We start from the raw sequence: 25,674 nt of genomic DNA, 5'->3' as shown, positions 1-25,674 counted from the left end.
CTTTCTTTCTTTTCTTTCTTTTCTTTCTTTCTTTCCTTGTTTCTTTCTTGAGACAGGGTCTTGCTCTGTCGCTCAGGCTGGAATATAGTGGGCATGATCATGGTTCACTACAGCCTCTACCTCCCAGGCTCAAGCAATCCGCCTGCCTCAGCCTCCTGACCAGCTGGGACCACAGGCGTGTGCCAGCACACCGGGCTAATTTTTGTACTCTGTGGAGACCAGGTTTCGCCGTGTTGTCCAGGCTGATCTTGAACTCCTGGCCTCAGGTGATCTGCCTGCCTTGGCCTCCCAAAGTGCTGGGATTACAAGTGTGAACCACCACACCTGGCTTACCGGCTCATCTCTGGAGTCAATTTAAACCTTTTGGAAGCTGTTGGAGGCTAGGCCTGGTGGCTCATGCCTGCAATCCCAGCGCTTTGGAAAGCTTAGGCAGGAGGAGTTTGAGACCAGCCTGGGCAACATGGTGAAACCCTGTCTTTACAAAAAATACAAAAATTAACTGGGTGTGGTTGTGCACACCTGTAGTCTTAGCTACACGGGAGGCTGAGGCAGGAGGATCGTTTGAGCCTGAGAATTGGAGCTTGCCTGGGAATTGGAAGCTGCGGTGAGCTATGAACACACCACTGTGCTCCAGCCTGGGTGACAGAGCAAGACTCCATCTCTAAAAAAAAATGTTTTTAAACCCAAAAACCTGTTGGAGCACCAGAATCTCCACAGAGAACCCCATACTCCTGGGTCCCGGCACACACTTGGTTCAGACACTGGCCCCCACCCTAAGGTTCTATAGTGCCTTTGACTTGCTGTACTACATATATATATATATATATATATAATTTAGAACTCTTTTTTTCAGAACTCACATTCTATTAACTTGCTGTAAATGACAACATAGGATGCTTTGGGGCCGTGTCTCAGGTCTGCCCCTGCTCCACAGTCTTCCCCCTGTTTCCCCACAGCTGGCTGGGTGGCCTGCCACCTCCTACCCCTTACACCACATGCGTACTTCTCAGCAACTTCCAACAGTGCACTCTGATCAGCTGCTAATCTGTCTGGACCAGGGGCTAGTACGCCTATTTTCTGTCTTTTTTTTTTTTTGAGATAGAGTCTCGCTCCATCACCCAGGCTGGAGTGCAGTGGCGCGATCTCGGCTCACTGTAATCTCCGCCTCCCGGGTTCAAGCGATGCTCCTATCTCGGCCACCCGAGTAGCTGGGACTACAGGTGCGCACCACCACGCCTGGCTAATTTTTTGTATTTTTAGTAGAGACGGGGTTTCACCATGTTGGTCAGGCTGGTCTGGAACTCCTGACCTCGCGATCTGCCCGCCTCGGCCTCTCAAAGTGCTGAGATTATAGGTGTGAGCCGCGGCGGCTGGCCCTGTCTTCTGTTGTTTTTTTTTTTTTTTTTGACAGAATTTTGCTCTTGTTGCCCAGGCTGGAGTGCAATGGCATGATCTTGGCTCCCTGCAACCTCCGCCTCCTGGATTCGAGTAATTCTCCTGCCTCAGCCTCCTGAGTAGCTGGGATTACAGGCGCCCGCCATCGCACCTGGCTAATTTTTCTATTTTTAGTAGAGACGGGATTTCAACACGTTGGCCCACTTGGTCTTCAACTCCTGACCTCAGGTGATCTGCCTGCCCTGGCCTCCCAAAGTGCTGGGATTACAGGCGTGAGTCACTGCGCCCAGACTCTCTTCTGTCTTTATAAAGCTTTCTCAGAAGGCAGCCACACTCCTTCCTTTACACATTGTCTATGGCTGCTTTCACACTGTGACAGTGGAGTTGAGTAGTCACAACAGACAGTCTGTACCCAAAAGGTGGAAATTTCCCAGCTAGCCTTTTATTTTGTATCATTGTTATTATTATTATTTATTATGATTGTTATTTTTGAGACGGAGCCTTGCTCTGTCACCCAGACTGGAGTGCAGTGGCGTGATCTTCGCTCACTGCAACCTCTAACTCCAGGTTCAAGCGATTCTCCTGCCTCAGCCTCCTGAGTGGCTGGGATTACAGGTGCGCACCACCACACTTGGCTAATTTTTGTATTTTTAGTAGAGACCAGGTTTCACCATGTTGGCCAGGCTGGTGTTGAACTCCTGGCCTCAGTTGATCCGCCCATCTCTGCTTCCCAAAGTGTAGGATTACAGGCATGAGCCACCATGCCCGATGATGAGGATGACGATGATGATGATGATTTTTTGAGACAGAGTCTCGCTCTGTCGCCCAGGCTAGAGTGCAGTGGTGCGATCTCGACTCACTGCAAGCTCCGCTTCCCAGGTTCACACCACTCTCCTGCCTCAGCCTTCCGAGTAGCTGGGACTACAGGCACCCGCCACCACGCCCAGCTAATTTTTTTGTATTTTTAGTAGAGACGGGGTTTCACCGTGTTAGCCAGGATAGTCTGGATCTCCTGACCTCGTGATCCGCCCGCCTCGGCCTCCCAAAGTGCTGGGAGTACAGGTGTGAGGCAACGTGCCCGGTGGATTATTATTATTATTATTAATTTTTGAGACGGAGTCTCGCTGTGCCCCCCAGGCTGGAGTGCAGTGGCCAGATCTCAGCTCACTGCAAGCTCCGCCTCCTGGGTTTACGCCATTCTCCTGCCTCAGCCTCCTGAGTAGCTGGGACTACAGGCGCCCGCCACCACGCCCAGCTAGTTTTTTGTATTTTTTTTAGTAGAGATGGGGTTTCACCGTGTTAGCCAGGATGGTCTCGATCTCCTGACCTCGTCATCCGCCCGCCTCGGCCTCCCAAAGTGCTGGGATTACAGGCTTGAGCCACCGCTCCCAGCCGGATTATTATTATTTTTTAGAGACAGGGTCTCTCTGTGCTCCAGGCTGGAGTGCGGTGGTGTGATCATTGTTCACTGCAGCTTTGAACTCCTGGTCTCAAGAGATTTTCTGGCCTCAGCCTCCTGAGTAGCTGGGGCTACAGGTGCACGTCACCATGCCAAGGTAATGTTTTAATTTTTTTGTAGAGATGGGGTCTCATTATGTTGCCCAGGCTGGTCTCAAACTCCTGGGCTCAAGCGATCATTGTGCTTCAGCCTCCCAAAATGCTGTGATTATAGGTGTGAACCACTGCCCTGCCTTGTCCTATAGAGAAAAGGTGTGTGGACCCTTGGGCTGGTTTTTTTGAGGACAGGGACTGCATGTCTTCATATCTTTCTAAACATTTGTGGGATATTAGGCCGGCCGCGCTCACACCTGTAATCTCAGCACTTTGGGAGGCCGAGGCAGGCGTATCACTTGAGGCCAGGAATTCGAGACCAGCCTGGCCAAATGGTGAAATCTTGTCTGTACTAAAAATAGAAAAATGAGCTGGGCGAGGTGTCAGGCACCTGTAATCCCAGCCACCCAGGAGGCTGAGGTGAGAGAATCACTTGACCTTGGGAGGCGGAGGTTGTGGTGAGCCAAGATTACGCCACTGCACTCCAGCCTGGGTGACAGAGTGAGACTCTATCTCAAAAAAAAAAAAAAGAAAGAAATTTGTAAGATTTAAAAAAAATTATGGAGTAAATAAAGGAGTAAATTCCAATGCTATACTAATTTTTTAATTACAGAGTTTAGAATAAATATTTTATCGCTTGACGATCTGTCTCCAGTTGTCAGTGAGAACTCCGATTTGGAACAGGAAGTAAGTACAACAAAGTCATTTTTCATTGTCGATTGTTTTTGGCTTTAAAATTAACAAAAAACTTTTTTTTTAAATTTAAAAATTGGGGAAGGGTTCACTGTGTTGCCCAGGCCGCCCTCAAACTGGGCTCAAGCAGTCCTCCCCACTCGGCCTCCCAGAGTGCTGGAATTACAGCTGTGAGGACCATGCCTGGCCCAATGTCGATTCTTATGTGGAAAAGCAAGTAATGTTTCATTTAGGCCTATAGTTTCCAACTCTGCCCCCCAGGGGACATTGGCAATGTCTGGTGACATTTTGGCTGTCATGACTAGGGGGTGGGTGACAGGTGCAACTGGCATTGTGAGTGGGTGGCGGCCAGGAACACTGCTCCCTATTATGGAATGCACTGAGCGGCCCCCAACTGCAAAGAGTGCTGTGGCCCCTGATGTCAAGAGTGCAGTAGGTGAGCGACCCTGATTTAGGTGCTAACAGGATGAAGCTACCTTGGTGATTAGCCGGTGATTAAAGCACATCCCACCTAAGCCGCCCGTGACAACATCTGCGCGGAGGGAGCACTTCACCATCTGTATCCAGTCACGCTCCCTGTTGTGATTTCTGTGCTGGTGGCCACCGGCACTGTCAGATACATGTGTTGGTGATACATAGTGATGACATTTTAATTCAAACATTTTTATTATTATTGTTATCATTATTTTTTATTTTAAACTTTTTTTTTTTTTTTTGAGAAAGTCTTGCTCTTATCCCCCAGGTTTGAGTGCAGTGGCTCGATCTCAGCTCACTGCAACCTTTGCCTCCCAGGTTCAAATGATTCTCCTGCCTCTGCCTCCCAAGCAGCTGGGATTAAGTCGCCTGCCACCATGCCCGGCTAATTTTTGTATATTTTAGTAGAGCCGGGGTTTCACCATGTTGGCCAGGCTGGTTTCGAACTCCTGACCGCAAGTGATCCGCCCACCTTGGCCTCCCAAAGTGCTGGGATTACAGGTGTGAGCCACTGCACCTGGCCTATTATTATTATTATTACTATTTTTTGAGACCAGAGTCTCGCTCTGTCGCCCAGGCTGGAGTGCAGTGGCGCAATCTCAGCTGACCGCAAGCTCTGCCTCCTGGGTTCACACCATTCTCCTGCCTCAGCCTCCTGAGTAGCTGGGATTACAGGCACCCATCACCATACCCCACTAATTTTTGTATTTTTAGTGGAGATGGTTTCACCATGTTGGCCAGGCTGGTCTCAAACTCCTGACCTCAGGTCATTCACCCACTTCAGCTTCCCAAAGTGCTGAGATTACAGGCATGTGCCACCATGCCTAGCCCAATTTATTTATTTTTGAGACAGGTCTCACTCTGTCATTCAGGCTGGAATGCAGTTGGGGGATCATGGCTCACTTCATCCTCAATGTCCTAGGCTCAAGCAGTCCTCCTACCCAGCCTTCTGAGTAGCTGAGACTACAGGCATGCACCCATGCCCGGCTAATTTTTTATATTTTGTAGAGATAGAGACCAGCTAGGTTGTCCAGGCTGGTCTTGAACTCCCAGCTTCAAGCATTCCTCCTGCCTCGGCCTTTTAAAGTGCTGAGATTACAGGTGTAAGCCATTGCCCCCAGGCATGATGAAACTTCATTTTTTGATTATTTTTTTTCTCATAGAGTCTTGCTATGTTGCCCAAGCAGGTCTTGAACTCCTGAGCTCAAAGGATCCTACTGCCTCAGCCACCTAACATTTCATCAGTCTATGATGAAATTTTTTTTTTTTGAGTTGGAGTTTTGCTCTTGTTGCCCAGGCTGGAGTGCAATGGCGCGATCTTGGCTCACCGCAACCTCTGCCTCCTGGGTTCAAGTGATTCTCCTGCCTCAGCCTCCCGAGTAGCTGGAATTACAGACATGTGCCACCATGCCTGGCTCATTTTGTATTTTTGGTAGAGACGGGGTTTCTCCATGTTGGTCAGGCTGGTTTCAAACTCCCGACCTCAGGTGATCTGGCCCGCCTTGGCCTCCCAAAGTGCTGGGATTACAGGCGTGAGTCACCATGCCTGGCCAAAACTTAATTTTTTAATTTTTTTTTTTTTTTCTTATAGAGATAGGGTCTTGCTATGTTGCCCAGGCAGGTCTTAAACTCCTGAGCTCAAAGGATCCTACCGCCTCAGCCACCTAAAGTCCTTAAGTCCATGATGAAATGTTAAATGCCATCCATGTGCCACCTAAGCATGTGTCACCCCATCAGGCTTCCTGCAGCCCTGTAGGCATCCCGTGCTGAAGACGCCACAGTTCTGTTTGGAATACTCCATGCCCCCACCTAATGAGGAGCTGGTGTGTCCCCCTTGCCGGCGGGAGTGCCGGAGGTCCCCAGCTCCTAGGAGTGCGGTGTTCCTAGCATGTTGATCTTTCCAAAACACTTCCAGCTGGGCGCAGTGGCTCACGCCTGTAATCCCAGCATTTTGGGAGGCTGAGGCGGGCAGATCATAAGGTCAGGAAACTGAGACCATCCTGGCTAACACGGTGAAACCCCATCTCTACTAAAAATACAAAAAACTAGCCGGGTATGGTGGCGGGCACCTTTAGTCCCAGCTACTCGCGTGGCTGAGGCGGGAGAATGGCGTGAATCCAGGAGGCGGAGCTTGCAGTGAGCTGAGATTGTGCCACTGCGCTCCAGCCTGGGCGACAGAGCGAGACTCCATCTCAAAAAAAAAAACTCCCCAGCCACCTCTGCCATTCCTCATTTTAGGAGGAAAGTGCTCAGAGAGAGAAAACAGCTGGCAAAATCTTCAGAGCTGAGGTGTCCACTGGGCCGGATGCCCCCAGGCAGGCCCAGGCGAGGAGCTGGGCATCACAGGGAAAGGCCGCCTCTGCAGAGGGGGATGAGAGCGAGGTCTCGGAGCATCTCAGTGCCAGCTCGGCTCCTGCCATCCAGCAGGACAGCATTTCCAGCATGCAGCCACCATCTGAAGCCCCCATGGTGAACACAGTCAGCTCAGCTTATTCTGAGGATTTTGAAATCTCTCCAAGTCTGACGGCATCCGAGCCAACCGCCTGTTCCAAGGAGTCTCTTGACAGAACACTGGACGCTCTGTCTGAATCCTCTTCAAGTGTGAAGACAGACCTTCCACAAATAGCCGAGTCTAGGAAAAAGTCGGGCAGGCACATGACAAGGGTGCTTGTGAAGGACACAGCTGTGCAGACGCCAGACCCCACCTTCACCTACGAGTGGACCAAGGGTAAGCACTGGGGCCCGCGGGGGCCGGAGCAGCTGGGACAGGAGCTCAGCGCATGGTTTACAGCATCCTGGGAGACACGTGGGAGGGCTCAGGTTCCCGAGATCTGGGCTCTTGTTAGTAATCACCTGGAGGGGTTGGCCAGGCAAGGTGGCTCACACCTGTAATCCCAGCACTTTGGGAGGCCGAGGCAGGAAGATCGCCTGAGGTCAGGAGTTCAAGATCAATCTGGCCAACATGGGGAAACCCCATCTCTACTAAAAGTACAAAAATGAGCTGGCTGTCGTGGTGTGTTCCTGTCATCCCAGCTACTCAGGAAGCGGAGGCATGAGAGGAACCTGGGAGGCGGAGGTTGCAGTGAGCTGAGATGATGCCACTGCACTCCAGCCTGGGGTGACAGAATGAGACTCTGTCTCAAAAAAAAAAAAAATCACCCGGGGACCTTGGCTCACCATTTCCTCTCCCATGGACAAGGGGCTGCTGCCCTGGTGTGTCCCGATGTCTTCCTAGCCCTGAAGCGTTCAGAAGGATCAGAACCAAGGACTAGGGTAGCAGCTCCCACAGGAGGATTCTGTCCCGGGGGGCCTCCAGCAGGGTCTGGAGACATTATTGGTTGTCACAGCTCGGGGTGGGGAGTGCTATTGGCATCTGCTGGGTGGAGGCCAGGGGTGCTAGTCCACACCCTGCAGGGCACAGGATGCCTTTGTGCTGGAGAATGAACACCCTGGGTGACTTTCCACACATTTCTCTCTCTCACTCTGTTTTTAGAGATGGGGTGTTGCTGTGTTGCCCAAGCTGGAGTGCTGTGACCTAATCACAGCTCATTGCAGCCTCAACCTCCCCAGGCTCAGGTGATCCTACCTCAGCCTCCCAAGTAGTTAGGATTACAAGCATGCACCCCCATGCCTGGCTAATTTTTGTATTTTTTTGTAGAGATAGGGTCTTGCCATATTGCCCAGGCTGGTCTCAAACTCCTGGGCTTAAGCAATCTGTCAGCCCCAGCCTCCCAAAGTGTTGGGATAACAGGCATGAGCCACTGTGCCCGGCCCTGTATCTTTTTTTTTTTTTTTTTTTTGAGATAGAGTCTTCCTCTCTTGCCCAGGCTGGAGTGCAGTGGTGCAATCTTGGCTCACTGCAACCTCCGCCTCCCGGGTTCAAGCAATTCTCCTGCCTCAGCCTCCTGGGTAGCTGGGATTACAGGTGTGCGCCACTGTGCCTGGCTAATTTTTGTATTTTTAGTAGAGATGGGGTTTCACCATGCTGACCAGGCTCGTCTTGAATTCCTGACCTCGTGATCTGCCTGCCTCAGCCTCTCAAAGTGCTGGGATTACAGGTGTGAGCCACCATGCTCAGCCCCCTGTATCATTTTAAAAAGTTTTTTGTAGAGATAGGGTCTCCCTATGTTCCCCAGTCTGGTCTTGAACTCCTGGGCTCAAGTGATCCTTCCACCTGCCCATGTTGGCCCCCCAAAGTGCTGAGGCTACAGGCGTGAGCCACCATGCCTGGCCTTCAGGCACTTCTCTCATTCCCAGCTTCAGTCTCGGCTCTTGCTGGTAGAAAGGCCCCATTCTTTTAAACATTCAGGTTAGGTTAGGTTAGGTTAGGTTAGGTTAGGTTAGGTTAGGTTATGTGGCCTTGCTCTGTTGCCCAGGCTGGAGTGCAGTGGTGCAAACTTGGTCCACAGCCTCCTCCACCTCTCGGGTTTCAGCGATTCTCCCACCTCAGCCTCCCCAGTAGCTGGGACTAGGGGTGCCTGGCTAATAAACATTCCCTTTTAATCTCTCTTTTCTCATCCATATGGCTCTTGACAAGGTAGACTGGATGTGAAAAATGATGTAATTCCCAGCCTGGCCAATGTGGTGAAACCCCGTCTCTACTAAAAATACAAAAATTAACCGGGTATGGTGGCGCACATCTGTAGTCCCAGCTACTCGGGAGGCCGAGGCACAAGAATCGCTTGAAACCAGGAGGTGGAGGTTGCAGTGAGCCAAGATCGTGCCATTACCCTCCAGCCTGGGTGACAGAGTAAGACTGTCTCAAAAAAAAAAAAAGAAAAGCGATGTAATTCTCACTGGATCTATTTGTTTTGATTTGGGGGTTTAACCTAACATCAGCCTGACTGGCCCCTCCCCTAAGGAGAGGGGTGACTGGTGTCTGTTTCTCAGGAAGGAAAGTCAGTCACATTGACTGAGTAAAATCACCTGGAAGTGTTAAATGGTATTTTCAACCTGGGATCTGGGCTCAGAATTGTTTGTGTCTGTCTGCATTTCTGTCCATATTTTTGGCAATTTAGGGATGTTTTCATGAAACACTGGCGAGGCTATTTTCCTAGACTAGGCCTGACAGGGAAAGGAGAGAGAAAAAACAGCAGCCGTAAACACGCTGGCCTCAGAGCCCAGGGGACACACAAAATCCCAAGGTCAACAGTGATCCTTAGAAGAAAGGCTGGGAAAGCACATTTTCCACTGCTCTCGACTCCAGCCACTGTGAGCCGGAGCCACCACTGCGCCCAGCTGGGATGACTGTGCCTTGAGCCAAGAAAACCTAACAGAAAAATGGAGGCAGGCCGTGGGAAATATTTGAAAGGGGAAGAGGGTAAAAAAAGCAAAGAACGGCCAGGCATGGTGGCTTACGCCTGTGATCCCAGCACTTTTGGAGGCTGAGGCAGGAGGATTGCTTGAGCCCAGGAGTTCAAGACCAGCCTGGGCAACACAGGGAAACCCTGTCTCTACAAAAAAAGTTAAAAATTAGCCAGGCGTGGTGGCGCCCCTGTGTAGTCCCAGCTACTTGGGAGACAGATGGGAGGATTACGTGAGCCCGGGAGGCTGTAGTGAGCTGTGATCATGCCGCTGTACTCCAGACTGGGCAACAGAGCAAGACCCTATCTCAAACCAAAAAAAAATGCAAGAGTGGGGATCACCTTCAGAAAGAGGAAAAAACAAGCTCACGTAGTTTATTCCAGGGTTGTATCTGTGGACCTGAAAGTCATTTCTCTGTGTCCTGTCTGCTTACCCCTGTCTTTGTCCCCGAGATAGTGGCCGGAATGGCAGCCATGGGGCCTGCCCTGGGAGGTGCCTACGTGGACCCGACACCCATCGCCAATCATGTTATCAGTGCGGATGCAATAGAAGGTAACAGCCCAGCTTGGGGGATCCTTCCTGTCACATTTTACAGGACTCATTTCACGTGCAGATTCACACCCACTCTGGAGGTGTGGCACCCCTTGCATACTGGCTTCCAGGGGTCCATTGGACAGGGATTATTGCAGCCATGGGCACCTGCCATGGGGAGAGAAAAGGTGTGGATGCCCTTGAACCTTCTGTCTCTTGCAAAGGGACACCAATGTCCCATAAAACAAGAGGGTGAAGAGTGATGCTTGTGTGCCCTGCACCTCAACGAGGCCACTTTTTTGTTCGTTTTGAGACAGAGTTTTGCTCTGTTGCCCAGGCTGGAGTGCAGTGGCGTGATCTCCACTCACTGTGACCTCCACCTCCTGGGTTCAAGTGATTCTTCTGCCTCAGCCTCCCGAGTAGCTGGGATTACAGGCATGTGCCACCACGCCTGGCTGGTTTTTGTATTTTTAGTAGAGACAGGGTTTCACCATGTTGGCCAGGCTGGTCTCGAACTCCTGACCTCAAATGATCTGCCCACCTCAGTCTCCCAAAGTCCTGGGATTACAGACCTGAGCCACCCCACCTGGCACAAGGCCACTGTTGTGTGTTTCCCTTGGTGGCATTACATCAATAAGCCATAGTTTATTTCCCCTGAAGACATTTATTGGACTGAGTTGCACAGTCTGGGTAGACATGCCCCTTGCCTCCTGGGTTGAGTCTGTGTGGCCCTCAGAAAGGCTCCAGTCCAGCCTGAGGCATGAGGAAGGAGCCCCAACAGCCAACTTAGAGAGTTTAGTCTTTGCCGAGTCCAGTGGAGCCACCAAAGGCTTATGATACACGTAGGAGTCCATCTGGTACCTACTATTTTTTTCCCTTTTCAATTTTAATTTTTTTTTTGAGGCGGAGTCTTGATCTGTCGCCCGGGCTGGAGTGCAGTGGTGTGATCTTGGCTCACTGCAACCTCAGTCTTCCCGGTTCAAGCGATTCTCCTGCCTCAGCCTCCCAAGTAGCTGGGACTACAGGTGCCCGCCACCACGCCTGGCTAATTTTTTTTGTATTTTTAGCAGAGATGGGGTTTCACTATGTTGTCCGGGCTGGTCTCAAACTCCTGAGCTTGTGATCCGCCTGTCTCGGCCTTCCAAAGTGCTGGGATTACAGGTGTGAGCCATCGTTGCTTAAACCCAGGAGTTCGAGGCTTCAGTGCGCTGTGATGGCACCACTGCACTCCAGCCTGGGTGGCAGAGCAAGACCCTGTCTCCAGAAAAAAACAAATAGATTTCAGAAGGTAGCCTGGCACCTGAGCAGTAGGGGGGCTGCAGAATTTGTGGGGCCCTGGTGAAGCCACCGAGTGACGCAGAGCTGGGGCAGCCCTGACCGCCTACAGCCCGGCTGTGCTGGCGCTCCATGATGTGCTGAAGCAGCAGCTGAGCCTGACGCAGCAGTTCATCCAGGCCAGCCGGCACCTGCACGCCTCCCTCCTGCGCTCCCTGGACGCGGACTCCTTCCAATACCACACCCTGGAGGAAGCCAAAGAGGTGAGCGCACCTCCCCACGGGCAGGGGCAGGGCGGTAGGGGAGTGGCAGTCCCCAGATGCTGGCCAAGGGGATGTGGGCCAGGGCTTGGGCTCCAGCGCTCAGCCCAGCACTGCAGGGATGCAGTGGGGCCATCACCTGCTGTCCCTGTGGAGGGAGCCTCATTTCTTGCCACCTTGTGGCAAGAGCTGGTACTGGGTGGGGTGCTGAGCTCCTGCACCTTGCAGCCAGCCCTGCCTGGGCTGTGTGACCTCAGACTAAAGGGACCTACTGTTTGTGGCACTGTTTTCTCCCATGGGAGGGGTCCTGCCCCTTTCCCTGAGCCTCCTGAGAGATCCCCGAGATGGGGCCAGAGGCGGCCCAGCTGTTCTCAGCAATCACCGTCACCTCTTTTTTACCCTCTAAGAATTTTTATCTGATTACCAGCTGGACGCAGTGGCTCACACCTGTAATCCTGGCACTTTGGGAGGCTGCGATGGGCAGATCACTTGAGGTCAGGAGTTCGAGACTAGCCTGGCCAACATAGTGAAACCCCATCTCTACTAAAACTACAAAAATTAGCCGGGCATGGTGGCGGGTGTCTGTAGTCTCAGCTACTCAGGAGGCTGAGGCAGAGAGTTGCTTGAACCTGGGAAGTGGAGGTTGTAGTGAGCCGAGATCATGCCACTGCACTCTAGCTCAGGCGACAGAGCAAGACTCCGTCTCAAAAAAAATTTTTAAATCTGATTACCAAAAACTACGTGCCTGTTTCCTGAAAATCTTGTTACAGAGATGTGTAACCTGCAAGTCCTCCTTAATTTCAGAGATAACTATTACCAACTTGATATATATACTCGTTCAGACTTTTGTATGAACCGTAGTATGCATATTTCTTTTTTTTTTATTTTTTTGAGACGGAGTTTTGCTCTTGTCTCCCAGGCTGGAGTGCAGTGGCGTGATCTCGGCTCACTGCAACTTCTGCCTCCTGGGATCAAGTGATTCTCCTGCCTCAGCCTCCCAAGTAGCTGTGATTACAGGCACCCGCCACCATGCCCAGCTAACGTCTGTATATTTGGTAGAGGCATGGTTTCACCATGTTGGCCAGGCTGGTCTCGAACTCCTGACCTCAGATGATTTGCCTGCCTCAGCCTCCCAAAGTGCTGGGATTACAGGTGCGAGTCACCATGCCTGGCAGCAAATTTCTTTATAGAAATGGTGTTATACAGGTGCGGTGGCTCACGCCTGTAATCCCAGCACTTTGGGAGGCTGAGGCAGGTGGATCACGAGGTCAGGAGATGGAGACCATCCTGGCTAACACAGTGAAACCCCGTCTCTACTTAAAATACAAACAAATTAGCCTGGTGTGGTGGCGGGTGCCTGTAGTCCCAGCTACTTGGAAGGCTGAGGCAGGAGAATGGTGTGAACCTGGGAGGTGGAGCTTGCAGTGAGCCAAGATCGTGCCACTGCACTCCAGCCTGGGCGACAGAGCAAGACTCCATCTCAAAAAAAAAATAAAAAAAAAAAAAAGGCGTTATACTCTACACAGTCCTTTATGGTGATCTATTTATAAACTTTATGAACTTTTTTTTTTTGAGACTGAGTTTCGCTCGTTGCCCAGGCTGGAGTGCCATGGTACGATCTCGCCTCGCCACAACCTCCCCCTCCTGGGTTCAAGTGAATCACCCTCCCCGAGTAGCTGTGATTACAGGTGTGCACCACCATGCCCAGCTAATTTTTCATATTTTTAGTAAAGACAGGGTTTCTTCATGGTGGTCAGACTGGTCTTGAACTCCCAACCTCAGGTGATCCACCCGCCTCAGCCTCCCAAAGTGCTAGGATTATAGGTGTGAGCCACCGCCCCCTGCTTTAAACATTTTACATACAAACTTTTCAATGTTTATTTCTAACAAGTGATGTTCAAGGCCAGGCACGGTGGCTCACTCCTGTAATCCCAGCACTTTGGGAAGCTGAGGCAGGGTGGGTTGCTTGAACCCAGGAGTTCATGACCAGCCTGGGCAACATAGCAAGACTCCATCTCTACAAAAAATACAAAAACACTAGCCGAGCATAGTGGTGTGTGCCTGCAGTCTCAGCTCTTTGGGAGGCTGAGGTGGGAGGACCACTTGAGCTGGGGAGGTTGAGGCTGTAGTGAGCGACATAGCGAGACTCTGTCTCAACCAACCAACCATAATGCGATGATACACAAACCCAATTTACCAAGTATCAAGGAATGTCCAGTGTTGAGATTTCTGCTTGTCTCATTTAAAGTTGTGTTTTGTTCTGATTTTGTAATCCAGATCCAAAGTCCATACTACCTGATGTGTCCTTTGAGCCTCTTAAATCTAGAGCAGCGACCGGTTCTCAGCATTGAGTGGTTGGGGATCCTCAGGAAGCCCCATGAAAGCGACGCTGGGCCTGCAAGCAGGCTGGGCTTTTCTCCCATGTGCCTCGGGGACGCCGCTTTGGAACTGCGCCCTCGGGGTCCCCTGCACGCCAGGCGTCTCGTTTCCCTGTGGTTTATCTGCTGAAGAGGGCAGGCTTGTGAGTCCCATGGGTCTCTACAATCTCAACTTTGCTCATTGCACCCCTCTGGAGGCTTTGAACTCATGCCTCTGTCGGGCGTCCATCAGCCAGTCCGATGCAGGCAGAAGCCATCTGACTGTGCCACCTGGCTGCAGCCCACCATAGCTCCCAGCTGCCTGCTCCAGGCGCTTCTCCCTGACCTCAGCCGCTCCAAGGGCACCCACAGGCACCCCTCCTTTTCTCTGTCAGGGCTCACCCCTCGCAGGGCTGACCTCGGTGTCCCCCTACCCTCAGTGTTTCTACAGCCCTATGTGTCAACCTGTCACACACATCCTGTGGTTTTACGCTTCTGTCACCTGACAGGAGCCTGCTGGGGACAGGTGCCGGCTCCACTCCCTCCTCCAGCACCCTGTCTCAGAGTGTGCTGAGGTGACGATGGTGACGGCGTGGTCTGTCCTCTGCCTGACAGTACATTAGGCGCCACAGACCTGCCCCGCTGACCATGGAGGACGCCCTGGAGGAGGTGAACAAGGAGATGTGAGCACCAGCAGGTGGAGCGTGATGTGACATCTAACAAAAGGTACCCTGTCCTGTGTACTCAGTGTGCACACACACAAACACAGAGCTCATCAGTGTCCAGGTGTGATGTTCCGTGGTGGGACAGGCGGTGCCGGGATGAGGGCCACACACACACACACGTATCAGCATCCAGGTGTGACGTTCCGTGGTGGAGCGGGCGGTGCTGGGATGAGGGCCACACACACACACACGTATCAGCATCCAGGTGTGACGTTCCGTGTTGGGGCAGGTGGTGCTGGGGTGAGGGCCCCAGACTCCTCTGAGCCAAATCCAGCTCAGTGACAGCTCTCCCAGCAGCATGCCCAGCTCCATGACACCACAGGCCAGTGGAAACAGTTTCAGTGGAGCTGTCCCTACTCACAGCAGGACAGGGGCCACCAGCCTCTGCAGAGCAGCTCCACCCAGGCAGGTCCTGGCATCCCAGCGAGCCAGAGGAAGGCGGGGTGGACGGCAGAAGCCCTGCTTGAGGATATGGACATGGGACCAGGTCTGCACGCTGAGGACGCCACGTGAGCCCCTGGGCGAAGCCTGTGACCCCAGGCTGCACAGCTCAAACCAGGACATGCGTCTCCTCAGTCAGCCGAGCACACTTCTGACTTACACATGTGTGGGAGAAAGGTCTTTAAAAAAAGGCTTTATTTGAAGGCAAAACAATGAAATCCACAAGAAATTACTAACAGCACGTGTTTACGTCTTATCCTGAATCATACATTTTAACAATTCACAGCTACAGGAAATCTAGAACAAAATCAAATATTCATCATGTTGGGTTGAGAAGTTGGAGGATTTCGCATCTTATTGAAAAGAATTTTTCAAAAATGTTTTGTACAAATGAATGGCATTGCGCCAGGCTGCCCATGGACACCACGTGTGGCTGATTCCCAGCAGTTGCCCACCAGCTTCCGCAGGGGCTGGCTTCCCCTCCCTTCAGGGGTGTGAAATGAAATGACGGAGTGGGAGGTGCTGGCTGGGGTCGGGCTCCACGCTCTGGTTGGGATGGGCCATAGCACACGCCAGCCGGTGCAGGGTTCTTCCAAGTGCGAAACTCAAGCAGGGGATGTGACGGGCACAGACTCCGAGGGAGCGCTCGACCTGAAGTGTCTTAGGCTGGTTTCCTGTTAGAATCTTCTGTTCCCCAGATAACAGCAAATGGCTACATTCCAATAAAAAAGTATCAACTTAAACAACTAAAATAACTGAACTAAGGGCCGGTTTGAAGAAGTGGGTTTCAGAATCTCACGGGCCCCTTCTCAGGTCAATATTCTTCTTTTTAAAACTAAACCAAGGGGAATAAAAATGAAAACTCTGCTTCACTTTGCAAGTCAAGTCAAAAAAGTTGTGTTTCTGTTTTTCAATCTGTGGGCAGTCATGGCACTGGGCCTCGGCTTTGTCCCTACACAGCCGAGGGGAAGCCGGGTCAGGGTCGGTGGGCGCTGGGAGCTGGAGGACGGAGCTGGGGCGCCAGCTCTGGCCCAGGCGACCCCTCCCGCACATGCTCCTCCTGGAGCCTAAGAGGAGGCTTCAATCTGACTTAGGGCAGCTGCACATCCATCCCTTCATGGGTGAAGAATTCTTAGTCGGGGCGGAGGATCTTGTGTTTCTTGCTTCACTGTAAAGGGAAACGAGCCTGGGGCCCTGGTGGCTGTAGCGCCTCCTGGTGTGGTTTGTGGGTGGCGCCCGTGCCCTCCACGCCCTGGAGCATGGTGTTCCCATGGGGCATGCGTTGGTCTTCCTTCTCTTCCTGTGGCTCTCCACAAGTGGAGACGGTGTGAGAACTCAGCTGTCACTGTGATCCTCCACTGCCAGTCAGCCAGGAAGGTCCCACAGTCGGCACCGCTGGCCACTGGCACGGCGCCTCCCAGCATGGGCACCTACTTACACTCGTCCCTGGCCTTCATGCGGGCAATGAAGGAGTAGCTCTTGTTCCTGCGGTAGTTCTCGTAGGGGTCGTCCAGGGCCACGCCCACGCCTTTATACTGGTCCCACTTATCTCGGACGTCCCCGCCCTTGATGGGGTCCTGGATCCCTTGCTCCTTTGCACCGAGGCCGCCAGAGCCACTCCAGCCTGGGAACAGAGATGCACAGTCACAACCACGACAGGACGGAGGCAGATGGGGGCGCACATGGGAGACTGAATGTCCAGACAGCCAGTGTAGACATGGGAAATGGGTAGAGAACCGGCCTGACTTCATGCATCCCCATATGCATTGAGGGAGAGAAAGCGCTGGTGACTCCCGGGTCCAGCACGCTTGAGGACCCTTCCCGTGCCCTCCCCATTCCCCCGCCTTACCCATCTTCACCAGCATCTGATGGCCTTTGTTCTCTTCTCCGAGCCTTGAGTCAGGGATGGGAGGTGCCGAATTAGAACCCAGACCAGCAGAGGAACTAAAATCGAGACAGGTTATTCTTTTAAGAAGTAACTGAGACATTTATTGGAATGACAGTGATGAGGGCCTCACAGCTGCAGCTTGTGTGCATGCTGTCACCAGGTGACGCTGTATGCAGGTTCTGCGTCTCTACCCGTTTATCCTGTCTCAGCTAGACAAGGGGGCTCCAGACGCTGGCCCCCACCCCACGCTCAGCATGGAGCAGGGCACCTCAAACCCCGATGATGGTTAGAAAGCAGACCCCAGCTACCGCCTCAGGCTTCGCCAAGTGACTACTGTGGTGAGGGTGAGGGTGCCACTGTCCCTGGGCTAATGCTGGCGGCCTCCTAACGCCTAACATAGTCTCTTAACCAGCAATTTTCCACATTCACAGCAAAGCACTGCAGCATCTCAGCGTTACCAGTGCAGCAGTTAAGACAGGATCTTACGGCGGGGTGGGGCTCCTGGACCGTGACCGGCGTCTTCTTCCTGGGGAGTACGACTTGGACCGGGACCGTGACTGGGACCGGGAGCGGCTTCTGGAGGAGCGCGACCTGCTCCGACTTCTGCAGGGAAGGGTGCCCAACGGTCAGCAGCAGCCAGGCGTCACGGGGAGGCACTGCCCTCCTGCGGCAGCCTCTGCCTACCTGGATCTGGAGCGGGAGTAGGAGCGGGAGCAGGAGCGCGACCTTGACCTTGAGTACGAGCCTGAAGACTTGGAGGATCTTGAGTTGGAGCGGGAGGAAGAACGCCCTCGACTCTTGGATCTGCTCCGAGACCTCGAGGGTCCACTGTGGGAGAGGCCTGATGATCAGGTGCCCCTGTGGCAGCCCACCCTGGCCCTCAGGTTCCTGGACGACCCCAGGTGCAGGGGTGTGGCTGTGGATGTGGTGCCCCGGCCACACAGCGGCATCAAGTTCCTAAACAGTGGGGCCGAGCCTGCTGCTGTGCGAATTCAGGCCGTGTGGAAAACACCGCCCCACAGGCACGGGTTGTGTGAGGGTGGACGTGCTGAGCGCGTCTGGGGTCTGCTCTAAGCCCTCCCATCGCAAGCTGTGCGCCCTGGCCGCCCGGCCACTGCAGACGTCTGTGCTTTACCTGTTCCTCTTCTCCTGGCCTTTCCTCCGCCGGGCCCGCATTTTTGCTCGGAAGAACTCATAGAGGCCGTTCTGCTCCCAGCCTTCGCTGTAAGACACGGCATTCCCTGTGTGACCACGTGACGCCCACTCACAAGGAACTCGTGGAAAAGTCATCAGGCGTTAATCCACAGAACCTTGGAGAGTACATGGCCCTGTGGCTGTGGGCTCCGAGCATGGGTGCAGTGGACCTCGGCTCAGCGTTCCCACGGGGCTGTCCTCCTGCAGCCCAGTGGCTCCTCTGGTGCCCACGCCCTTGCCACCCTGCTGTTCCACTGAGGTGGTGGGGACTCATGGTCTGTGGAACTGGGGAACAGGAACACTGACTCATGGGTGGACAGGCCTGCAGCCCGGCACAGAAAGAAGGGGTGACCACTGGGAAGGGTGGGCTGACGGCCCTGTGGCGGCCGGCTGCTTGAGACGTGCCGCCATACCACACCTTCCTTAAGTTCTTCTGATGTGTCTCCATTAAAATACCCTCCACTGAGGGCCACGTGTGTGCTGTGCCTGTGACACACACACTTGTCACTCAGGGGCAGGGGGGCAGTTTCTCCTGAGGGACAGCTACATTTTCTGGCCTGGGCAGAAGGTGTGGTTGTCGGGAGCCGGGAGAGGGGACAGAGGCCTCCTGCCCGCCCCACCGACCTGGGCCCCTTACCTGTTCCTGGGTCTGTCGTGGGATGGGGGGCTGTAGAAGGCCTCCACCGCAGCCAGCAGCCTCTCGCTGGGCGGCATGGGGGGCGGAAGGCGGATGTCTTTAGGGTCCAAAGGCTTGTACTCGTGATCTTCCAGCTGCAGCAGAGAACCCAGCTGTCACCATGCCTGGGCAGAGCCCTCTCAGGCCCACCCAAGGTCTGCAGGGAGTGGGGTCAGGGCAGGGCCCAGGTTTGGTGTCAAGGGTGCCCTGGGCACTACAGCTCCTCATCCTTCCCTCTTGGGGAACCCACACCAACCGTGGTGGGTCACAGCTGCTCTGAGGCTGATGACAATCACAGGGTTCTCTCTTCAGAAAATCACCCACAGGGAACATGGTCTCCAAACTCAGGTGACAGGAATACCCGCTGGTTTATTCACAGGCATGCGGCGGGCCCCTCACGTCACCCTTTGCTCACAATGCCTACCCTGGGCCCCTCCCTCAGAACAGCCTCAGCCCCAGCCCTGGAGCCCACTGGCCTGTCTCCTTCTGCTCCGTCTCTGTCCTCCTGCTGAGGCCCTGCCCTGCCTGGCTCGCCTGGGCCCCCCCGCCCGCAGCTCTCCCTGCTGCTCGTGGCACCTGGACTTCAGATGGACGGGTCTGAGGGAGGATGGGAAGTGGCAGTGGCTAGCACGCCCTTGGAGCCCCAGAGCCCCAGCCCTGGCCCCTTCTTGCCTCACCTCCTCTTGCCCTACGCTCCGGCCACCCCACACTGGTACCAGCTGCTGCCAGCCCTGCCTGGCTCCTCCAGGACCACCCCCTCCCTGTGTGCTTGGCAGGCACAGCTCCCAGGTGGCTCCTTCTAAGACATTCCCTCCATCAGCAGCCCTGGGACAAGGTGCTTCTGAGGGCCTGGACCGAGAAGGATGAAGGAAGGAGTTGAGCCTCATAGCCCAGCCGGCCCTGCAAGGCTGAAGCTCCTCGCAGCGGGAGGGATACGAGGGGCAGGGCAGACATGGCGTTGCTCATGGCCACACCATGCAACTCCAGTTCAGACACCTCCCACTGATGGATCAGTGTCCCTAGGGAGTGGGAGATGAGGAAGGGGCGCCCCGGGAGGCACCCGGTCCCGTGTGTTCACTTTTCACCAGGAGAAATGCGGGCCAGCGTGGTGAGCATGCTTAGCTTGGAGCCCACCGCGGGGCGTTACCTTCACGAGGGGGGCCATCAGCCCAGCCGGGAGATCGAAGTAGGGCACGTTGGGGACCAGGCTGGGGTCGTCGTGGTTGATGTGGGGCGGGCCCTGTCGCCGCATGTGTGGAGGCTGTCCATTGAAGCCGTGGGGGGGAGGGCCGAAGTCGGGGTGCTGGGGTCCAGCCCAGGGCGGGTGCTCGTTGATACCAGGATGAGGCATGCGATGGCCAGGGTGGTGGTGAGGGGGGCCCATTTCTGCAAAACAGAGACTTGTCTCAGGACCACAGGCCAGTCAGGATCTCCTAGGTGACAAGTGCTGGAGGAGAGGGCCTCAGTGAGGGGCCAGCCAACCCTCCTGGGAGCCTGCCCAGCACCTTCTCTCACTGCTCTAGACCAGGCAGCAAGGCAGGGAGGAGCCAGGCTCTGAGGGGCCTGTCCCGCACCGATAGGCACAGCTGAGAGAGCTTGAGGCTGAGGGAAGAGAACCACAAAAGCCCCAAACTGCAATGTGAGGGCTAAGTCGTGACCCTCCGAATCCATACACCGAAGTCCCAACCCCCAGTAGCCTAGCTCAGGACAGAACTGTATTTGGAGACAGGGCCTTTAAAGACACAAATGAGTTAAAATGAAGCCATGGTGGCCCTAATCCAACGTGACTGGTGCCCTTATAAAGAGAGATTAGGACACAAACACGTAGAGAGAAGACAGTCACCTATGAGCCAAGGAGACAGGCCTCCAAGACACTAACCCGAATCTGCCACACCTTCACCTCAGACCTCCAGCCCCCAGATCCTTAAGACAAATACATTCCAGCTGTTTAAGCCATCCAGGCTGCGGGACTTTTATCATGACAGCCCAAGCCAAAAAGTAAAAGCAATAAATGTGCCCAGCAGTCTCCAAACTGCATTTATAATCAGGAATGTATTTAAAGATACAATGCTGGACACGGTGGCTCACGCCCGTAATCCCAGCACCTTGGGAGGCCGAGGCGGGTGGATCACCTGAGGCCCAGAGTTTGCTACCAGCCTGGCCAACATGGCGAAACCCTGTCTACTAAAAATACAAATATTAGCTGGGCACAGTCGTTGGTGCCTGTAATCGCAGCTACTGAGGAGGCTGAGGTGGGAGAATCACTTGAACCTGGAAGAAGGCCGCAGTGAGCCAAGACTATGCCACTGCACTCCAGCCTGGGTGACACAATGAGAGTCTCCAAAAAACAAACAACAACAACAACAAAAGGCCAAGCGTGGTGGCTCACCCCTGTAACCCCAGCACCTTGGGAGGCTGAGGCAGGCGGATCACCTGAGGTCAGGAGTTCAAGACCAGCCAGGCCAACATGGTGAAACCCCGTCTCTACTAAAGATACAAAAAATTAGCCAGGTGTGGTGGTGCACGCCTGTAATCCCAGCTACTCGGGAGGCTGAGGCAGGAGAATCACTTGAACCTGGGAGGCAGAGGTTGCAGTGAGCTGAGATTCCACCATTGCACTCCAGCCTGGGCGATAGGGTGAGACACTGTCTCAAAGGAAAAAAAAAATAAAATAAAATAAAAAGGAAGCACTAAAAGATTAGAAATAAATTGAATGAAAAGCATACTGGGCATGGTGGCTCACATCTGTGGACCCAGCCACTCCAGAGGCTGAGGTGGGATGACTGAGAGTAGCCTGGCCAACATAGCAAGACCCCATCTCTATTTAAAATAAAATATCAAAAAATTTTTAAAAAACAACAAAACTAGTTCTTTTTTTTTTTTTTTTGAGACAGGGTCTGTCGCCCAGGGTAGAGTACAGTGGTGCGAGCATAGCTCACTGCAACCTCAGCCTTCTGAACAGCTAGGACCACAGGCACCCGATACCATGCCAAGTGTTGATTTTTTAAACGAACTAATAAAACGGGAAAATTGGGCCAGGCACCGTGGCTCACGCCTGTAATCACAACACTTTGGGAGGCCAAGACGGGTAGATCACGAGGTCAGGAGATTGAGACCATCTTGGCTAACACGGTGAAACCCCGTCTCTACTAAAAACACAAAATAAAATTGGCCGGGCATGGTGGCGGGCGCCTGTAGTCCCAGCTACTCCGGAGGCTGAGGCAGGAGAATGGCGTGAACTCGGGAGGCGGAGCTGGCAGTGAGCCTCCGCCACTGCACTCCAGCCTGGGCAACAGAGTGAGACTCCGTCTCAAAAGTAAATAAAATAAACAAACGGGAAAACTGATGCAAAAAGCAAGCTGAAGCAGTAGAAAAAACGTGGCCCCACCCTGCCCTAGCCAGGGCCACCCACAGCGGGAAGCTTTTCCTACTGGATCTGCGGCATCTGCAGACAGTGCACACAGCTCCTGGTGCGGCTGGGAGGAGGGGATGGAGTTGCACCTCTGCAGCCAGCCTGGCCTAATCAGGGCAGCAAGGCAGAGTCTGTGTCCCCACTTCCTGAGAACCCGGGCCGGGCTCCTCGGACGTTCCATGACCCTGTGCCTGTCACTGTGCACTGGGGAGCACGCCAGGACCACAAGCAGTGCTACCAGCCTGCTCGGCAGGCGAGCCGGAGCCGTGGGTGCCTCCGCCAGGCCCTATCCGGGCGCCCGTACACTCACCGGCAGGGAAGTCCCCCTGGGGGTAGTCGAAGCGGTGGGGATAGGGCGGCCGCTCGAAGGGGTGCCGCGGCGGGAAGTCGTCCTGCATGAAGCGGGGCGGGAAGCGGTTGAAGTTGTGGGGGTGTGGAGGCTGGTTGAACTGTGGGTGCTGCTGGTGGGGCGGGAAGGGCCCCCGGAAGTGTGGGGGCCGCTGCATGCGGAAGGGCGGCTCGCGCTGGCCCCCGCCCCAGGGCGGCTGCTCGTGCTGGCTGTTCCAGGGGCCCTCGAACTGGCTGTTCCAGGCCGGGTCAGGCTGGTTGTTCCAGGGCGCGTCGCGCTGGCCGTTCCAGCCAGGGTCACCACGCTGCTCGCCCCACATGCCTTCGTGGCTGTTGTTCCAGGGGGGGCAGTGGGGTGGGCCGCCCTGGTGGTGTGGGTAGGGCGGCTGCTCTGGCGGCTGCAAGGGAAGGGACAGGCGTGAGCCCTGCGTGGTCTGGGCCCCAGTGCTTGGCAGCATCACAGCGCTGGCTCAGACCGTGGAGGCGCTGCCCTGGCCACGTCAGGGAGCCTCCTAGGCTGATGCCTGCGGTGATGCTGGGCACCAGCCCTCAGCCCGCGCCACATGCTGCTGCGAAAGGATCAGACCTCCAACAGCTGCACCTGCATCTCAGTCCCAGGGCTGCTTCTGCCGCTGGGGCGTGCTGCACCCGCATACAGGCCCCGCACTCCAGGAGGCGCTCCCCACTACCACTGCCAGCCAAACGCAGCTCCCTCGCCCCTTGAGGGCAATGGGGCGCAGGCACAGACGGTATTGCTTCTCAGAGCATCCCAGGCACCCACGGGGTGGGGCTCACTCTGACACCACCTGCCCTGCCTCACTCCCCATCTCCCCAAAAGCCATCTGCTGGGGTCAGCTCCCAGACACACTGCGGCGCATACATCCTTGTCTCGGGGTCTGGTTGAGGACCCTCCACCCAAGCCAGCATCTTCCTGTGGACTGAAGACAGGAGGCTCTTCCCTCACTAGCTCCTGCTCTGGAGACTTAAAGCCAAGAGGGCAAACTCCAGCTTGGGCTGGGGAGGGGAGGCACGCAGAGGCCAAAGAGAAGGCCCGTGTCTAGGGTCACAGCTGGGTAACTGTGCTGATGACCCCTACTAAGGGGAGGCCTCAGCCTCCCAAACTGCTGGGATTACAGGCGTGAGCCACCACGCCCAGCCTTGTTTTTCTGTTTTAGAGACAGGGTCTCACTCTGTCACCCAGGCTGGAGTACAGTGGCATGACCATAGCTCAACGAAGCCTGAAGTCCTGGCTGAACCAATCCTCCTGCCTCAGACCACTGTGTAGCTGGGACTACAGGAGTGCACCACCATGCCAGCTTATTTTTATTCTTTGTAGAGATGGAGTCTTGCTTTGTTGCCCAGGCTGGTCCCAAACTCCAAACTCCTGGCCTCAAGCAATCTTCCTACCTCAAGAAATTACTTTTAAACATGTTAAGACCCCACATGGCCAAGTCAGGTAGGGCAAGCTGCTGTTTCTCAGTGTGGACTGCAGGACGCACTGCTGGCCTAGCGGGGACCCTCAGTGAGAGGCGTGCCCATTGTCTTGAGCCCAATCCTCTGGTCTGCAAAAAGACTGAGGCTGGAGACACTAAGGGCCTCTGTTTCCACACCCACAAAACAGGGACAGGAACTGCTCTCCCAGCTGAGGGTACCTGCAAAATGGCCACCACCATCCGGCTCCCGGCCAGCACTCGGAGGCGGAAGCTGTCTTTATGGGGGTGTCCAATCTTTAGTGAGGTTCAATTTCATGTCTTGAAGCTGGGGGTGTGAGGCTTAAAGCCACAACCACCAAGTCTCAGTCCAGAGCCAGTCTCCTTGCCATCCTTACACCTGTCCTTGTGGACAGGGAGTCACCCGGAAAGGCCAGCTGCAAAGCCAACCAGGCCCCATGGTCAAGGGGGCAGTCGCGCCTGGGAAGGCCAGGGGCTGTGTCTCAGTGCTCTGAGTGGAACCAGCACGCTCCAGGGCATTTCCCAGCCATGCTGTGCCAGATGAGGTAGCCCCTGCCTTGGCCCAGGCGTATGTGACCCATAGCAAAGCTGCTGAGGTCTCCCAGGGGCAACATGCCTGACATTTCTGACACCTCCTTTCCTTACTTTTAAAAGCACCTTGTTCTTTCCAAGATGACAAAACACTGACACTCAGCTAGCTGACCCTGTTTCAGAAGGACAGGAAACAGAACGCCCTGCCGTGCCTCGCGGCGTTAAACTCCCCTGCACCCGCAGGAAAATGGGGATCTATACTACACAGAAGCCCCAGCCATCAAAGCTCGGGGAAGGCACATGAAGACCTGTCACTCCACCTGTCCCGGTGCCACAGGAAGACAGGGCTGTCACTAACCCGGCATAAGCTCTGCCACAGAGTATCCCTTGTGTTTCCCAGTGAGGCACTCAACGCCCATCCCACTGCACACGGGAGGCCGCCCCGTCAGGCCAAGGGTGCCCATCTGCTCCCACCCTAGGTTCCAATCAATACCTGCTGCTGGCCCCAAGGAGCCACAGGATGAGGCTGGTCAAACCAAGGGGGCTTGTTCGGTGGGATCTGGTCGTGCGGCCCGGGACCCCGGGGGCCGGCGGCTGCAGGATCCTGGACCCCTCCTGGGGCTTCGTACTCTGAAGAGCCAGGCATCTGGATGGGAGGCTTGCTGTCATCTAAATCCAAGTGACAGGCTGTTAGAGCAGGCCTGGCAGCAGGAGGTGCTGTCTCCCCTCCACACTATCCCAGAGCAAACCAGGCTATGACTTTTAGCGCCCAATGGATGACTGCCTCAGGACCCCACTAAAGCCATGACCATTCCCGGCCTCTAGGAAGGGGACGGGGAAGAGCGGAGGTTTCGACCTTGAACATGACACACATCTGTCCTTGTCAAAGCTTTACAAGAAACATGCCTCACTTCTGCCCTCTTGGTTTGCTGAAGAATTTCTGTCCACATTGAATTTGATTAGACATTTTTCCTGTATCTAATTAAAAGATCATTTCCCCACAATCTCTAATTAAAAGACCATTTCCCCACAATCTGTTATTTTCTATCCTATACAATCCTCATGTTCCTGGAACAAATCTTCTTTGATCAGAATGTAATTTTAAAATCCTCTGCTAGATTCTGCTAAGATTTTCCTCAGTATTTATGTGTCTTTTTCAGAAGCGACC

General features: G+C 54.3%; 2 protein-coding genes across 17 annotated transcripts in view; one reads left to right on the top strand and one right to left on the bottom strand.

Annotated features, from left to right (window-relative positions):
- The window catches only part of C21H19orf44 (chromosome 21 C19orf44 homolog), a 23,591-nt gene extending 5,018 nt beyond the window's left edge, over nt 1-18,573 (top strand). For 2 of the 15 annotated variants that reach the window (XM_023229817.2, XM_023229816.2), the window contains exons 4-7: nt 3,560-3,633; nt 6,352-6,841; nt 9,874-9,969; nt 11,320-12,012. In XM_023229817.2, the coding sequence (XP_023085585.2) occupies nt 3,560-3,633; nt 6,352-6,841; nt 9,874-9,969; nt 11,320-11,903 (1,244 nt within the window). In that variant the 3' untranslated portion in view covers nt 11,904-12,012. Of the gene's footprint in view, nt 1-3,559; nt 3,634-6,351; nt 6,842-9,873; nt 9,970-11,136; nt 12,013-13,760; nt 15,729-17,325 lie in introns of those variants that run through there. The other 13 variants (XR_003309944.1, XR_003309943.1, XR_002735222.3 and 10 more) reach the window with 13 other exon arrangements.
- The window catches only part of CHERP (calcium homeostasis endoplasmic reticulum protein), a 24,112-nt gene continuing 13,617 nt past the window's right edge, over nt 15,180-25,674 (bottom strand). Inside the window, exons 9-17 of one of the 2 annotated variants that reach the window (XM_023229814.2) lie at nt 25,000-25,175; nt 22,487-22,922; nt 19,912-20,150; nt 18,726-18,859; nt 18,030-18,116; nt 17,579-17,722; nt 17,381-17,497; nt 16,856-16,950; nt 15,180-16,630 (exon numbers count right to left, since the gene is read on the bottom strand). In XM_023229814.2, coding sequence (XP_023085582.1) covers nt 16,437-16,630; nt 16,856-16,950; nt 17,381-17,497; nt 17,579-17,722; nt 18,030-18,116; nt 18,726-18,859; nt 19,912-20,150; nt 22,487-22,922; nt 25,000-25,175 — 1,622 coding nt within the window. In that variant the 3' untranslated portion in view covers nt 15,180-16,436. The remainder of the gene's footprint in view (nt 16,631-16,855; nt 16,951-17,380; nt 17,498-17,578; nt 17,723-18,029; nt 18,117-18,725; nt 18,860-19,911; nt 20,151-22,486; nt 22,923-24,999; nt 25,176-25,674) is intronic. The other variant, XM_023229815.2, reaches the window with a different exon arrangement.

This window comes from Piliocolobus tephrosceles, chromosome 21, assembly GCF_002776525.5.
Source record: "Piliocolobus tephrosceles isolate RC106 chromosome 21, ASM277652v3, whole genome shotgun sequence".
NCBI lineage: Eukaryota > Metazoa > Chordata > Mammalia > Primates > Cercopithecidae > Piliocolobus > Piliocolobus tephrosceles.
The sequence above is the reverse complement of the archived record's forward strand: the minus strand, read 5'-3'. Positions and strand labels throughout refer to the sequence as shown.